Source organism: Podarcis cretensis (assembly GCF_951804945.1).
Source record: "Podarcis cretensis genome assembly, chromosome: 9".
Taxonomy (NCBI): domain Eukaryota; kingdom Metazoa; phylum Chordata; class Lepidosauria; order Squamata; family Lacertidae; genus Podarcis; species Podarcis cretensis.
The window spans coordinates 6,022,102-6,038,423 of NC_137178.1; the positions used below are offsets into that span (position 1 = coordinate 6,022,102).

Below are 16,322 nucleotides of genomic sequence, written 5' to 3' on the forward strand. Positions count from 1 at the left end.
CTCGTCCTCTGTCGTCCCCTTCTCCTTGTGCCCTCCATCTTTCCCAACATCAGGGTCTTTTCCGGGGAGTCTTCTCTTCTCCTGAGGTGGTCAGCTTCAGGATCTATCCTTCCAGTGAGCACTCCGGGCTGATTTCCTCAAGAATGGAGAGGTTTGATCTTTTTGCAGTCTATGGGACTCTCAAGAGTCTCCTCCAACACCATCCATTCTTCGGCAATCAGCCTTCTTTCTGGTCCAGCTCTCACTTCCATACATCCAAATTAGCACAACTTAAATGTCAAGGATTACTTCTGAGAAGACTTGCGTCTGGCCGTTGCTGGCTGACCAGAAACTGAGATAGTAGAAAACATCAAACATTAAAAACTTCCCTGATGTCTTCTAAAAGTCAAGTAGTTGTTTGACATCTGATGGGAGGGCAGTCCACAGGGAGGGAGCCAAGAAGCCTGCTGCATTCCTATACTGGGGTGGAGGAGATACTTAAAAAGAAGGCTGACTGAATTTTTGTAGAGGGGGCCATCAACTCTTTCCTCCTCCATCAAGCGACATGCTCCAGGCAACACATCCTGCCTCGCCCTTGGCTGGTGATGATAGAGCGATGTAGGCAAACCTGCCAAGAAGAGTAAAAGCAAACCCACCCACCCCCATTAATTAGTAGGACACTTAAAATCACATTTAGGGCCCTAATGGAACCAATTCGTCAATTAGAGGTTACAGGCCTAAGTATTTATATCGTGCCGCCGAACCCAAACCTTTGGAGACGGGCTGATTAAGAAATCCTAGCTAGGCAATAAAACGATTGTAGAAAGAGCAGCTTGCGGAGCTTAATTCCGGTTTGGCCTTGCCTCTAGGCGTAATCGATGACAGAGGAAAGTTCATCTACATCACGACGGAGGAAATGACGGCTGTGGCCGACTTCATTCGGCGGAGGGGACGCGTCTCCATTACAGAACTGGCTCAGCAGAGCAATTCTCTCATCAACCTGGAACCCGAGGCCAGAGCAATCGCTAAGGGGGTGGCATAAAAAGGCAATTTTTACACGCTCAAAGGAAATAAAGTGTGGTTATAAAACGGGTGTCTCCATCAAATTTTTGTTTTCCTTGTCATTTCATTTATATGCCACTTAATATATTTTAATACATTATATAAAGTAATATATAAAATATATTATAATTTATATGCCACGATGGCTTCTAAGCAATTTACAAAACCCAAATGCCAACCGTACAACATTATTAAAATGTGGTGTCGTTTTATGTACTTTCTTATGCTTGTTCAGTATCATACAGAATCAGAAGATGGGTGTCGTCGCCGTTTTTTTTAAAAAAATCAGACCAATTAAAATACATAATGAAGGGGTCTCTTTATAAACTATGCAATAAAATAATCAAATTAAAACAGGAGACTCAGATGAAGAAATCACCTGATTTCTTGGCGGAAGGCCAAAATTGTGTGTAAAAAAAAAAAAGTAAACATATATATATATATGACAAATAATTTTTTTGTTAAGTGGTGTCATCATTTCTTCTGCTCCTTTTCATACTGTGAGTGCTATTGTTTCTATAGTCAAACCAGTGTCACCGTCCACAAGAGAGAGGTATTGGTAGGATTGAACAAACCTGCAGGTTTGCAGAAGTCCAAAAAATAAAATAAAATAAATGTTTCAGGAGGAGAGAGAAGTGCCAGAAAAGCAGAGGAAACTTCCAGACAGCATGATGAGGGCTTTGGTGTAATATTTGGAATTAGGGGGCATTCGATAAAGTTGAGTAAACACTTGCAACTGATGTAAAAAGGATAAGAGAATACTATTGGATATAAAGAATTTTTTTAAAAAAACATTTTTATAGATTTTCCAATAAAAACAGCCAATCAACATATCCATTCATAATCCAATTAAAAACAAGAAACCAAAATAAAACAAGACCAAATTGTAATTATTTACTTTTCCGGGCTCCCCATAGTCTGGACCTCTGAAGCATATCTTCAAATCTTCAGTCCTGCCTCTTCTCGTTGTTTTCATATTTTCCGCCTTCTGGTCTTAACGCTTTAAAGTTATTTGTCCCTGGCTATGCGATTCTCAATCATGTCAAAAATCATGTCCTTCCATCCACCGAATACAGCTTTATTTGTAAATATATATATTTTCAACTGTCTATTTACCAGAGCAGCTTTTCCTGACTTCATTCCAATCCAGGTTTATCATTTGAAGTTAAACGACGCAGCAATTCCCAAGTTGTTAAATCACTCCAATCTGGGCTGTTGTCCAAACCTTTCTTTTGAGATTTAGTGACGCAGTGTCTTCCACGTTGTTGAGTTGTTACTATAGATTGTTGGGCAGACTGTTTGCAATATTGCAATGTAAATGAACTGTATTCCACAGATATAAATCATTTGGCGATCGATCAGCCTTCTCGGAGACCACACAGTCCCCCCCTTCATGGATATAAAGAATTTGATATAAAGGGTAATATAGCAAGCAGGGGAAGGAAATGTGTTAAAAACCAGAATAAGAAGTTGAGAGAAGTTTTTTTTGGGGGGGGGGAATATGGGGACTCTTCAGTATGTGATGTGATTTGATATGTTATTATAATGATGGAATTGTAAAACCTAATAAAAAATTATTTAAAAACAAGCAAACAATAAAGTTGAACGGAAGGCTCCAGAGAAAGAAAAGGAGGTCCTTTTTTACACAGTTGGCAGGGGACTTTGTGGGTGCCAGAGGAGAACCACAAGGTAGAACCCAATACTAAGAATTTATCAAGAATGTATAACCTGTTGCTGAAGTGGAATACAGTAGATGAAACTGTTAAGCCAGCTATGATCAAATGGGCACAGGACATAGGTCATGACATTATGTTTGCTGACTGGGAACAGTTATGGACCACCGGTATTAAAATCACGGCATGTAATGCCTTAAAAGAAAATATTATGAAAATGATTTATAGGTGGTACATGACCCCAGTCAAGCTTGCGAAGATTTATCATTTGCCCAATAATAAATGTTGGAAATGTAATGAAGCTGAAGGTACCTTCTTTCACCTTTGGTGGACCTGCCCAAGGATTAAGGCCTTCTGGGAAATGATTTATAATGAAATTAAGAAGGTACTTAAGTGTACTTTTCACAAGAAACCGGAGGCATTTCTCTTGGGCATGGTCGGCCAATTGGTGTTAAGGAGGGATAAGACTTTTTTTATGTACGCCACTACAGCAGCAAGGATCCTTTTAGCAAAGTATTGGAAGACACAAGAACTACCCACACTGGAAGAATGGCAGACGAAAGTGATTGACTTTATGGGACTGGCAGAAATGACCGGCAGAATCCGCGACCAAGAGAAAGAGACAGTGGAGGAAGATTGGAAGAAGTTTAAAGTATATCTTAAGAACTGTTGTAAAATAGAGGAGTGATAAAATGTCAAGGGGAAGGGAGATGCAGAATTGCAGCAAAAACTGTTTGATGATTTAAGGTAAAATTGAGAATGATAATGAGCTTAAACTTAATTGGCAAAAAGAGTTGTTGAAAAACTGTAAAATAAGGATGCAAAAAGGGTGAGGTATGGGGAAGTCCGAGAAAAGAGGCTTATGAAAATGAGGTTAAGAAATGATATCTTTGTATGTGTTTGTATTTGTTGATGTTTGTGTGTTGTTGTTCTTGTTGTTGTTTTGTGTTAAAAATTGGAAAATTAATAAAAATTATTATAAAAAAAAAAACAGAGGAGAACCACAAGGATACCATTGGACCCACAGCACCACACTGTCAACCCCTCGAGTAGGCTCACGATTTTAGGGCAGAAAAACTACCCAGATAGCACATCTCGCCGGGTTACAGTGGTGCCTCGCAAGACGAAAAGAATCCGTTCCGTGATTCTCTTCGTCTAGCGGTTTTTTCGTCTTGCGAAGCAAGCCCATTGACGGCTTAGCGGATTAGCACTATTAGCGGCTTTTAGCGGATAAGCGGATAAGCGGCTTAGAAAGGGGGGGGAGGGAAAAAAACCCGCAGGAACTCGCAAGACATTTTCGTCTTGCGAAGCAAGCCCATAGGGAAATTTGTTTTGCGAAGCACCTCCAAAACGGAAAACTCTTTCGTCTAGCAGGTTTTCCGTCTTGCGAGGCATTCGTCTTGTGGGGCACCACTGTATTAGGAACAGCAGTGTTGCACACAAAATTCAACGGAGATGTCTAACATTATAGATGCAGAGCCACTGGCTATTTAATACACAGCACATTTTCTCACCGGGTCTGGTTTCTGGGGCTCACTGAATGTACATACTTAATAATAGCTGTTTACCAGCTCCATCTGGTATGCAGGATGAGACCCTCCCTGCCCACAGATTGTCTCGCCAAAGTGGTGCATGCTCTAGTTATCTCCCGCTTGGACTACTGCAATGCACTCTACGTGAGGCTACCTTTGAAGGTGACCCGGAAACTACAACTAATCCAGAATGCGGCAGCTAGACTGGTGACTGGGAGCGGCCGCCGAGACCACATAACACCGGTCCTGAAAGACCTACATTGGCTCCCAGTACGTTTCCGAGCACAATTCAAAGTGTTGGTGCTGACCTTAAAGCCCTAAACGGCCTTGGCCCAGTATACCTGAAGGAACGCCGACTTGGAACACTTCAGTTCAACTTCTGAGCAGGACGGCACTGAGATTCAAGTACTCCCAACAGGTATTTTTGACAGAAGTGCTTAATAATAATAATAATAATAATAATAATAATAATATATTTATACCCCACCCATCTGGCTGGGTTTCTCCAGCCACTCTGGGTGGCTTCCAACAGAACACTAAAATGGTCGGCCAATTGGTGCCAAAGAAGGATAGAACTTTTTTTATGTATGCTACAGCAGCAGCAAGAATACTTATTGCAAAGCATTGGAAGACACAAGACCTACCCACCCTGGAAGAATGGCAGATGCAAGTAATGGACTACATGGAATTGGCGGAAATGACTGGCAGAATCCGAGACCAGGGAGAAGAGTCGGTGGAAGAAGATTGGAAGAAATTTAAAATCTATTTACAGAAACACTGTAAAATTATTGAATGTTAATGACGTTGGAATGAAACGAAGTGGTTCTAGCAATAAGGCAAACTAAGAATATGCAAGATTGGATTGATATGAGATGAAAATATGAAATTATAATATGTGAGGATAAACAATTAAGGGTAAATTAAGAGGGTATGGATTTGCTGAACAAATTTTTAAATGGAATACAAAAAAGGGAGGTGTGAGGAAGTCATGAAAATAAGTTAATGAGTGATAAGATATTAGAAAGGGATTTTTATTTTTTCTTTGTACATTAAACTTTGGTTTTTGTATTTCTTTTTTTGTGTGTGTTTTTCGTTTACTGTTTTGTAACTCTTGTTAAAAATTTAATAAATATTTTAAAAAAAACAACAACAGAACACTAAAATACAATAACCTATTAAACATTAAAAGTTTCCCTAAACAGGGCTGCCTTCAGATGTCGTCTAAAAGTCTGGTAGTTGTTCTCTTTGACATCTGGTGGGAGGGCGTTCCACAGGGCGGGTGCCACCACTGAGAAGGCCCTCTGCCTGGTTCCCTGTAACCTCACTTCTCGCAGGGAGGGAACCGCCAGAAGGCCCTCGGAGCTGGACCTCAGTGTCTGGGCAGAACGATGGGGATGGAGACGCTCCTTCAGATATACTGGGCCGAGGCCGTTTAGGGCTTTAAAGATCAGCATCAACACTTTAAATTGTGCTCGGAAACATACTGGGAGCCAGTGTAGGTCTTTCAGGACCGGTGTTATATGGTCTCAGCAGCTGCCCCCAGTCACCAGTCTAGCTGCCGCATTCTGGATTAGTTGTAGTTTCCGGGTCACCTTCAAAGGTAGCCCCACGTAGAGCACATTGCAGTAGTCCAAGCAGGAGATAACTAGAGCATGCACCACTCTGGCAAGACAGTCTCCGGGCAGGTGGGGTCTCATCCTGCGTACCAGATGGAGCTGGTAGACAGCTGCTCTGGACACAGAATTAACCTGTGCCTCCATGGACACCTGTGAGTCCAAAATGACTCCCAGGCTGCGCACCTGGTCCTTCAGGGGCACAGTAACCCCATTCAGGACCAGGGAGTCCCCCACACCTGCCCGCCCCCTGTCCCCCCAAAACTTCTGTCTTGTCAGGATTCAACCTCAGGATATACCCACTGTTTCGTGGAATTCTTCTGCACAGCAGAAGGATACAGAAATGCTTCATAAACTCATCTATATGGTGAATGGAATTGTATAACAACAATTGCTATAGAGCAGTGATCATAAAGTTATCCAAGCTGGCGCCCATCTCTGCCTCTTGAGGGAGCATGTTCCCACAGTTCGGCCATGTGGCGGGCCTAGGGTTCCCCATCCCTGGCGCTGACGTGATCGATGCGCCGGCAGTTGTGGCAACAGAACAGTTGCCCTTCCATTGTTTTGCCACAGAGGTTCTCTGGCCTGCTGTCGCTTCCACGCGCGCTGGTCTGCGCACAGCCACATGGGACTGGAGGGAAACACGCAGCCATGTCGCTACAGAACGAAGTCCCGGTGAGCCGCCATGCGCAGGGCGCAAGGCGACCGTGGGGAGGTTGCGGTTGGGGCTGGAGAGCGCAACCTCCCTTGGGCGCATAACAGTTGCCGAGCAACAGTTGGGGCTGGGCCTGAGGAACAGGCCTGAGGAGCCGGCGTTGTTTGTGCGCAGGCGAAGGACTTGCGCCTTGGGCGTCCGTGTATGCGGCAAAGCAAAGGCCTTTCCGAAGGCTGGGCCAAGCCATGAGGCCAGAATCCAGAATCCATGCCATAAGTGAGAGGTTGGGCCTCGGATTGAGGCCCTAGGTAGCATGGGCTTCTCACAGGGCCTTCCCAAGACATTTTGCAGCCTGAGGCGGAGAACAAGATGGCGCCCTTCCCCAAGGTTCGCAGGCACAGGAGCCACAACCTATATGGCGGCCATTCTCTCGTGATTAAAAAATGGGATATCCCTCCCAAGTATCCCTATTTTCCAGAGACAATCCCAGATTTACAGAAGCCGTAAATTTTTTGAGCCTGGAATGTTCCACCTTCCCTTAGGATGTCCCTATTTTTAATCTCTGTTGGAAGCCACAGGGTACAAATAATTGATTATTATTATTTTTATTATTATTTTGTAGGGTCTAGAGCAGTGGTTCCCAACCTTTTTTATTTTATTTTTGCCATGCCCCACCTAAGCATCTCTCAAATCCTGGTGCCATCCACCACCCCCTGTGACATATAATTCTTATTGTTCAAATAGTGAACTCCTATTCACATGGAGGAAGCCTAAAAGGCCATTAACTGTTAATAACTCGTTCTCGAATTGCCCCCCCCCCTTAATATGGCCCACGTTGGGAACCATGGGTCTAGAGTTATCCGACCCCCTGAGCCAAGGAGATCAGTAACTAGGCAACCTTCAGAAAACATCTGAAGGCAGTCCTGTATAGGGAAGTTTTAAAAAAACGTTTAATTATGTTTTATGTATGTCGGAGGCCATCCAGAGTGGCTGGGCCAACCCAGTCAGATGGGCGGGGTCTAAATAATAAAATGATGATGATGATGATGGAGGAGGAGGAATAGGAGATCCCTATTTGCGTCGGTGACGCAGGTGGCGCTGTGGGTTAAAGCCTCAGCGCCTAGGACTTGCCGATCGAAAGGTCGGCGGTTCGAATCCCTGCGGCGGGGTGCGCTCCCGCTGCTCGGTCCCAGCGCCTGCCAACCTAGCAGTTCGAAAGCACCTCCGGGTGCAAGTAGATAAATAGGGACCGCTTACCAGCGGGAAGGTAAACGGCGTTTCCATGTGCGGCTCTGGCTCTGGCCAGAGCAGCGATGTCACGCTGGCCACGTGACCCGGAAGTGTCTCCGGACAGCGCTGGCCCCTGGCCTCTTAAGTGAGATGGGCGCACAACCCCAGAGTCTGTCAAGACTGGCCCGTACGGGCAGGGGTACCTTTACCTTTACCTATTTGCGTCGGAGAAATGTTTTTCTGGGATACTTTCGAGATATGTACATGGGGCCGACAACAGCTTCAGGTTTTCCACAGGAAGGAGGCCTGCAGCAATTGTGAAAAATAGCTTCCTGGGTGCATTGAGAGCCACAGTGGGCAGGACACAGAGAACCACAGAGTTGGAAGGGACCCCTGGAGGTCCTCTAGTCCAACCCCCTGCAGTGCAGAAACCCCAACCCGAGCGTCTGTGGCATGTATGGAACGGGCCCCACCCTTTGTCTTTGCAGGAGGCCCACGTGTGCAAGTCGCAGCAAGAATCGATCCAGTCTGCAGAGGTGCTGAGCGTCCTGCTGGCGTCGAAAGGCGTGCGGGCCCGCTCCATCCACGAACAGCTTGACGGCTTGTCTCTGTCCACCATCTACTGCCTGCTGGCCGCTCTGATGCAGTGTCTGAGCCTGGGCAGCCTCTGCGTGGCCGTTTCCCTGCTCAAGTGGGTGGCCGTGGTTCAATATCCGTACACCAGGCAGCCGAAGCGGTGGGTGACGTACAATTTCGGGGTGCCCGACGTGATGGAAGTGTACGAGACACAGCAACCCGACGGCACAGACATTCGTAAGAGGGCTTTCTCCCCCAAACAGCCCCTGTTCCTGCGCCGTTTCAGGGTGGGTGGGGATTCTGCACCAAGGGGACCCAAATCTAGTCCAACCCCCTCTATCCCATATAGAGATCAAACCTGAAACCTTGGTGTTATCAGCTAGGTGTAGGTGGGTATATTTACGTTGCTTTCATTTGCTCTTGTGGTTCGCTGTTCAAACTATTTTAAAATTGGGAGTTCAACCCCACCCCACCCCTCTAAAAGTATATTTAAATCACTTGCTTTTCAAAAAGCTTTTGCAAAAGCTCGGTTTGTTTTGCTGAAGCCTTGTATTTTTGTCCATGGTTGTCGTAAATTATCGTTACGGCGCTGAGTGAATAGTGAATACAAAGTTCTACTCCCTGAAGACCCTGGACTTGCTACTTTCACAAAACAGGCTGAGCCGTTTGCTGAGCAGACGCCAAGGCACGGACTCTCTCTCAGTCATTTTCAGAAAATTGTTGTTGTTATTATTATTATTATTATTATTATTATTATTATTCCTCCGTCTTTTCCACTGACAGTGAAGGCCGTTTACAGATAAAAATACAGTGGTACCTCGGGTTACAGACACTTCAGTTTACGCGTTTTCAGGTTGTGGGCCACAGGAAACCCAGAAGTACCGGAAAGGGTTACTTCTGGAAGCCCTAAATCACGTCACGTGCGTGCGCAGATGTGGCGCTACAGGTTACGAACACTGCAGGTTGCGGACGTGCCTCTGTCACGATTACGTCCGCAACCCGAGGTTCCACTGTAAGAGCAGCTAAAAACACAGAGGGAAAACAACTGAAAATCAATTAAACATTGGTATAATTAAAACAGCACAGCACCACCCTTTTCATTAAAAGCAATCCATTCCCAAAAGCCTGTTGAACCAAGATATCTTCACCTGCTAGCAAATGAACAACAAGGAGGGGGCCAGTTTGACTTCTTTAGGGAGGGAGTTCCAAAGTCTTGCTTCAGGACTTGGTAGACAGACTGGCAAGGTTTAACAATTATTAATCAAGATCCTTTATTAGGCATAGCAAACCACACATTATCAAACAGACACCCAGTATACAAATGGTGCAAAATACGAACTCAACATAACAAGGTTTCTCCCAGTCATATCTTTGACTCCAGAGAAGATCAATTTGCATAAATAATACAATACAGCACTACCAAATCCCCGATGAGTTAAGAACCACTAATTTTCTTTAGTCTTTCTACGTGGACAGCACTAAAAAATTCAGCCACTATTAAAGTAATTTGATCATTCCTGTCCAAAAGCAGGTCCTGAACCGTTGGTAGCATAGAAATCTGCCTATTGAGTTGTAAGGCCTCTAATCATTTTCTTCTGGCATAAATGCCAAAATCACAAGAAAAGAAAATATGTTCTAAAGTATCAGGTTCCTGTTTAACAAGCCAGAGCATCTCTAGATAAAAGCGCTATGGGTACCACAAGCTGGGTTAGTAGCTCTGCTGCCAGTCAGAACAGACAGCCTTGGGGTTAGGTGGATCCAGCATCCTGTTCTCACAAGATGTAGCCAACCAGATACCTGTGCCAAACTGGCAAGCAGGACCTAAGCACAGGAGCACTTCCCCTTGCTGTAGTTTCCAGCAACCGGTAGTATTCAAAAGCATTGCTGTCTTGACTGTGGAGGCAGAGAAGAGCCATCCTGGCTAGGAGCCATCAACAGCCCTCTTGTCCGTGAATTTGTCACAGTCCTCTTTTAAAGCCTTCTAGGTTGGTGTTCGGGACGCGGGTGGCGCTGTGGGTTAAACCACAGAGCCTAGGACTTGCCGATCAGAAGGTTGGCGGTTCGAATCCCCGCAACAGGGTGAGCTCCCGTTGCTCGGTCCCTGCTCCTGCCCACCTAGCAGTTCAACAACACGTAAAAGTGCAAGTAGATAAATAGGTACCACACCGGTGGGAAGGTAAACGGTGTTTCCGTGCGCTGCTCTGGCTTAGTCATGCTGGCCACATGACCCGGAAGCTGTACACGGCTCCCTCGGCCAGAAAAGCGAGATGAGCGTTGCAACCCCAGAGTCGGTCACGACTGGACCTAATGGTCAGGGGTCCCTTTACCTTTACCTTGGTGTTCACCACTGCCTCCTGTAGCAGTGAGTTCCATAGTTTCATAGAATCATAGAATCATAGAGTTGGAAGAGACCACAAGGGCCATCGAGTCCAACCCCCTGCCAAGCTGGAAACACCATCAGAGCACTCCTGACATATGGTTGTCAAGCCTTTGCTTAAAGACCTCCAAAGAAGGAGACTCCACCACACTCCTTGGCAGCAAATTCCACTGTCGAACAGCTCTTACTGTCGGGAAGTTCTTCCTAATGTTTAGGTGGAATCTTCTTTCTTGTAGTTTGGGTCCATTGCTCCGTGTCCGCTTCTCTGGAGCAGCAGAAAACAACCTTTCTCCCTCCTCTATGTGACATCCTTTTATATATTTGAACATGGCTATCATATCACCCCTTAACCTCCTCTTCTAAACATGCCCAGCTCCCTTAGCCGTTCCTCATAAGGCATCATTTCCAGGCCTTTGACCATTTTGGTTGCCCTCCTCTGGACACGTTCCAGTTTGTCAGTGTCCTTCTTGAACTGTGGTGCCCAGAACTGGACACAGTACTCCAGGTGAGGTCTGACCAGAGCAGAATACAGTGGCACTATGACTTCCCTTGATCTAGATGCTATACTCCTATTGATGCAGCCCAGAATTGCATTGGCTTTTTTAGCTGCCGCGTCACACTGTTGGCTCATGTCAAGTTTGTGGTCAACCAAGACTCCTAGATCCTTTTCACATGTACTGCTCTCAAGCCAGGTGTCACCCATCTTGTATTTGTGCTTCTCATTTTTTTTGCCCAAGTGCAATACTTTACATTTCTCCCTGTTAAAATTCATCTTGTTTGTTTTGGCCCAGTTCTCTAATCTGTCAAGGTCATTTTGAAGTGTGATCCTGTCCTCTGGGGTGTTAGCCACCCCTCCCAGTTTGGTGTCATCTGCAAATTTGATCAGGATGCCCTTGAGTCCATCATCCAAGTCGTTGATAAAGATGTTGAATAAGACCGGGCCCAAGACAGAACCCTGTGGCACCCCACTAGTCACTCTTCTCCAGGATGAAGAGGAACCATTGATGAGCACCCTTTGGGTTCGGTCAGTCAGCCAGTTACAAATCCACTGAGTGGTAGCATAGTCAAGACTGCATTTTACCAGCTTCTTTACAAGAATATAATGGGGCACCTTGTCAAATGCCTTGCTGAAATCAAGGTAGGCTACATCCACTGTGTTCCCTTCATCTACCAGGGTTGTAATTCTGTCAAAAAACGAGATCAGGTTAGTCTGACATGACTTATTTTTCAGAAATCCATGCTGACTATTGGTGATCACAGCATTCCTTTCTAGGTGCTCACAGACTGTTTGCTTAATGATCTGCTCCAGAATCTTCCCTGGTATTGATGTCAGACTGACTGGGCGGTAATTATTTGGGTCCTCTCTTTGCCCCTTTTTGAAAATAGGGACAACATTTGCTCTCCTCCAGTCTGCCGGGACTTCGCCTGTTCTCCAGGAATTCTCAAATATGACTGCCAGTGGTTCTGAGATCACATCTGCCAGTTCTTTTAATACTCTTGGATGCAGTTCATCTGGCCCTGGAGACTTGAATACATCTAAACTAGCCATCTAAACTAGTTTAACAGAGAGATGGCCATAGCATGTAGCAGAGCATCCGATTTGCATGCAGAAGGGTGTGGGTTCTGCCCCCAGCATCTCCAGTTAAAGTTAGGAAAGGCTTTTGTCGGGCCTGAATGAAACCTTGGAAAGCTACTGCCTCTCAGCCTGGGCAGTTTGGTAGTCTAATGATCTGACTCTGTACAGGCAACTTCCTGTGTTCCTCAATAAGCTCACCAAACTACACTTCCCAGGATTTTGGGGGGGAGGGGGGGAGGCCTTGGCAGTTTCGGTGAAAAAATGGGTACAAATTGATTCTGTTTTTTGAGCAGATGCGTTGTGGTTTACAGAGCCTAGGGCTTGCCGATCAGAAGGTTGGCGGTTTGAATCCCCACGACGGGGTGAGCTCCTGTTTTTCGGTCCCTGCTCCTGCCAACCTAGCAGTTCGAAAGCACGTCAAAGTGCAAGTAGATTAATAGGTACCACTCCGGCGGGAAGATAAACGGCGTTTCCGTGCACTGCTCTGGTTCGCCAGAAGCGGCTTAGTCATACTGGCCATATGACCCGGAAAAACTGTCTGTGGACAAACGCCGGCTCCCTCGGCCTATAGAGCGAGGTGAGCGTGCAACCCCAGAGTCGTCCATGACTGGACCTAACTGTCAGGGGTACCTTTACCTTTACAGTTTGCCATATGAATTTCCCTCTCCTTTCTATTCCGACAGCGAAAGTTCATTTCTTTCCCAACACTGCTTTCGTGCCGTGGTTTATCAGCATTTGTTTCGTGGGCATTTTCTTGGGCTTTGCGGCTTTTCTCCTGGATTTCATGGAAATTGAGATCCTAGGCAAGCATAGAACAGCCGTTGCTACTTCGCTGCACATTTTGTCAGGTAATTTGCCAGTTTCTACGTAGACTTGCCAGTTCTTTTGCATCTAACACTGATAAGGGACAGTTTCAACTCAACCCATAATTGCATTGGTATTAAAAAAAATTGAGCAAGGGAAATCTTCGGTTTGCATGCATAGCTGGCTCACAGAAGAGAGTGGCCCTTGTGTGCTTTGTCCCGACTCGACGTGTTCTGTGGCTCACAGAACAATAAGTGACTGTTGTGGGGAATGGAAAACCGAGGTGGAGGAATGCAATGGGGAAATCTGGGAGAGGGCATGGCTGGCTTGAACCCTGGACAGGAACACCCCACACAGCAGTGTGTTGTTGCAGGTCTTGATAGTTTTCATGGTTGTTGTGGAAGATGCGCCAGTGAATAAGGCACAAGACACAGAAAATTCCCAAAGAGCCCACAGTCAAAATCTAGGTGTCAGTGAGAGAACAAAAGTAATGGGTATAAATTTTCTGGGTGTGCCGTGCACATTTATCCACAAAGAGAAGGCAGAGTAGATTTTAAATTTGATTTATACCTGACCCACTCATATCTCTCCAATTGGGCCCTTTGAGGTTACAGTGTGACTGAGAGTAGTTTAATAAAACTTTGCATGCCATACTGGTGGAATCTACACACATATAAAAACCGTTCTGAAAATGCTTTTTTTTTAAGCGTTTTTAAAAATACAGTGAGTTTTCCATAAGTTTTGTCATCGCCATCTAGTGTCACATTGCATATTGTACTTAGAACACACTTAAAATGTTTTATTTGCAGCTGTATAGCTGAGTCCATGGTGAGAAGGGGATTGTGGGGGATTTAATGCAGACAAATTCAACTAAGCATAGATTGCCAATAGGCAATGGGGATAAGAATGCTGTTGTATTTGTCTGCATTAATTTTCTCACACCCTAAATGCCATGGAGCGAGTCTGCCTCACATTTATGTCAATAACTTTGCTGGCTCAGGGTATCAATAATCCCAAGCTGGGCCGAACCTTTGGGGAAAGGCTGTAGCTCCGCTGTAAAGGGTCTGTCTTCCACACGGTGGCTCCCAGTTCCTTCCCTGGCATCTCTAGGTAGGACTGGGAACAACCCTTACCTGAAATGCTGGAGAGCTGCTGCCAGTCAGTGTTGACAACACTGCATCAAATGGACCAATGGTGAGAGCCAGTGTGGTGTAGTGGTTAAGAGCAGTAGTCTCGTAATCTGGTAAACCGGGTTCAATTCCCTGCTCCTCCACATGCAGCTGCTGGGTGACCTTGGGCCAGTCACACTTCTCTGAAGTCTCTGAGCCCCACTCACCTCACAGAGTGTTTGTTGTGGGGCAGGAAGGGAAAGGAGAATGTTAGCCGCTTTGAGACTCCTTCAGGTAGTGATAAAGCGGGATATCAAATCCAAACTCTTCTTTAAAAAAATAATTTAAAAATGGACCAATGGTCTGACTCTGTATAAGGCAACTTCTTGCAGTGATGGGGGCTAGAGCCTTCTCCATGGTGGTTCCCTGGTTGTGGAACTCACACCTCTGGAGATAAGGCAATCCCCCTCGATAACAGAAGGCAATAATATACCCATTTTCATGCAGGCATTTGGGTGCAACACTCTAGGTGGAATCTGTTTTCTTTTTATTGTTGCTGAACTGTTTTATTGGTTGAATGGCTTTTAACTGACATTTAGATTTTACGTGTTGTTTTAAATAGTCTTGTGCATCACCCAAGATGGGCCACTGGCTTGTTCCTGCAGGGCTCAGGATAGATAGTGAAATATACACGGAGTCGAGAGTGGATTTCATGCTCTTTATTCTGCTCATAGTGGTGAGGAGGAATAGGAGTTCCCCCGGAATGTCTGCTTTATATACATTATTTACATAATGGGCCCCACATGACTGGCTAATTCCGGGATTCTCCTGTAGGCCAATTAGGTTGCGGATTCACTTCCACCTGGAGCTGGATTGGGTGGCTCCTGTGGACCAATCAGACTGCTGCAATCTGGGTCTTATTGTTCTAGGACCAATCAGACTGCTGCATTTTGGATCCTATTCAACTCAGTACATAATAGACAGACAGACAGACAGACAGACAGACAGACAGACAGATGAAATTTAAGCACTGTGCATGGCTTCCCATAACCAACAGCTGTCAACAGATAAGCTCATAGCTGCCCTGCCTACCTGTTCCATCTCTATGACACAAACAGGAAGAATTGGACTCTAATGAGACCTTTCTAATGGCCTTTCTTTTCCCTTCCCCTGCAGGCATCTTCCTTGTAATCCTCATTGGAATCTGTTGCTGGTGTTTTGTGACGGTTAACGAACGGATCTACAGGGATGATCTGATGAACGCCGAGTTGCTCAGTTACCTAGGAGAGAGTTTTTATATCGCCCTGGTGTCCCTTGCTTTCGCGAGCTTAGCTAGCACGCTAAGCTTTCTGGCGATGAAGCTCAGCAGACAAGAATAGCGTCAGCGCAGCCGAAAACGGTGGAGAGAAGCCCACAACCCTCTGCACTGTCTAAACACCCTGCCAATGGTCTGGTTTGGATGCAGCACTCCCTGGTTCAGAAACCATGGTTTGTGAAGCCTGAAACAAAGGTGAAAACTATGAATTCACCCCCTACCCTCATGTGGAAAGTCCTGGTTTGTTTAAGTTCCAGAAAGGGAACTCTGGTTTGCTGTTAGTGTACTAGCTAGGATATTAAGCGATGGCTGTCAACCAGAGTTGTGTGTAGTGGGGAATTCTGGTTTAAAGAAAACCTGCCAGAGCAGGAGGGGAGGAGCAAGAGATGCTCAGCTCTTGTTCCTAGCTGTTGTTTATGAAGGTGAGAAGATTGCATGCAAGTCTGCCCATTGTTGTGACCACCAACCAAATCACACTGCTTTTCAATAAAGGTTGGCAGATAAACCTAGGCAAGAAACAACATCTTGTTTGGTGTTCTGTTCCAAAACCACCAGTTCCAGGTTTATGTATCCTCTCTCCAGGAACCAGCAGAAGTTTGGGTGTTAAGTTGTGGGTGAACATATCAGCCGACACAGCGATTCTTCAAACAGCTCTTGTTTATTCGCAGGCCAGAACAGAACTGAGCTGAAGGGTTCAGCCAAGCTGCTTATATAGAGCTCCACTACAAAGCAACAGTAACAACTTTCTGTAACTATCCAATCACTGAACGTCACTTATTTGCGTATGTGGACCTGAGTGAAAACTATTTACAGTATCCCCC

General features: G+C 45.6%; 2 protein-coding genes across 5 annotated transcripts in view; both read left to right on the forward strand.

Annotated features, from left to right (window-relative positions):
- DDRGK1 (DDRGK domain containing 1) overlaps positions 1–1,068 on the forward strand; it is a 47,527-nt gene extending 46,459 nt beyond the window's left edge. Inside the window, exon 9 of the mRNA XM_079991163.1 lies at positions 849–1,068. Coding sequence (XP_079847289.1) covers positions 849–1,021 — 173 coding nt within the window. The 3' untranslated portion in view covers positions 1,022–1,068. The remainder of the gene's footprint in view (positions 1–848) is intronic.
- Positions 1,069–6,127: 5,059 nt separating this feature from the next.
- Positions 6,128–16,022, forward strand: LOC307224335 (uncharacterized protein). Of its 4 annotated transcripts, none has more exons than XM_079991158.1 (4): positions 6,128–6,226; positions 8,233–8,557; positions 12,957–13,121; positions 15,363–16,022. In XM_079991158.1, exons 1-4 carry the CDS (start codon positions 6,203–6,205, stop codon positions 15,563–15,565), a joined length of 717 nt encoding a protein of 238 aa, XP_079847284.1. In that variant the 5' UTR covers positions 6,128–6,202; the 3' UTR covers positions 15,566–16,022. The 4 variants fall into 4 exon arrangements, with proteins under 4 accessions (XP_079847284.1, XP_079847285.1, XP_079847287.1 ...); XM_079991159.1 differs by lacking the exon at positions 6,128–6,226 and adding an exon at positions 6,318–6,534; XM_079991161.1 differs by lacking the exon at positions 6,128–6,226 and adding an exon at positions 6,572–6,901.
- Positions 16,023–16,322: the final 300 nt, after the last annotated feature.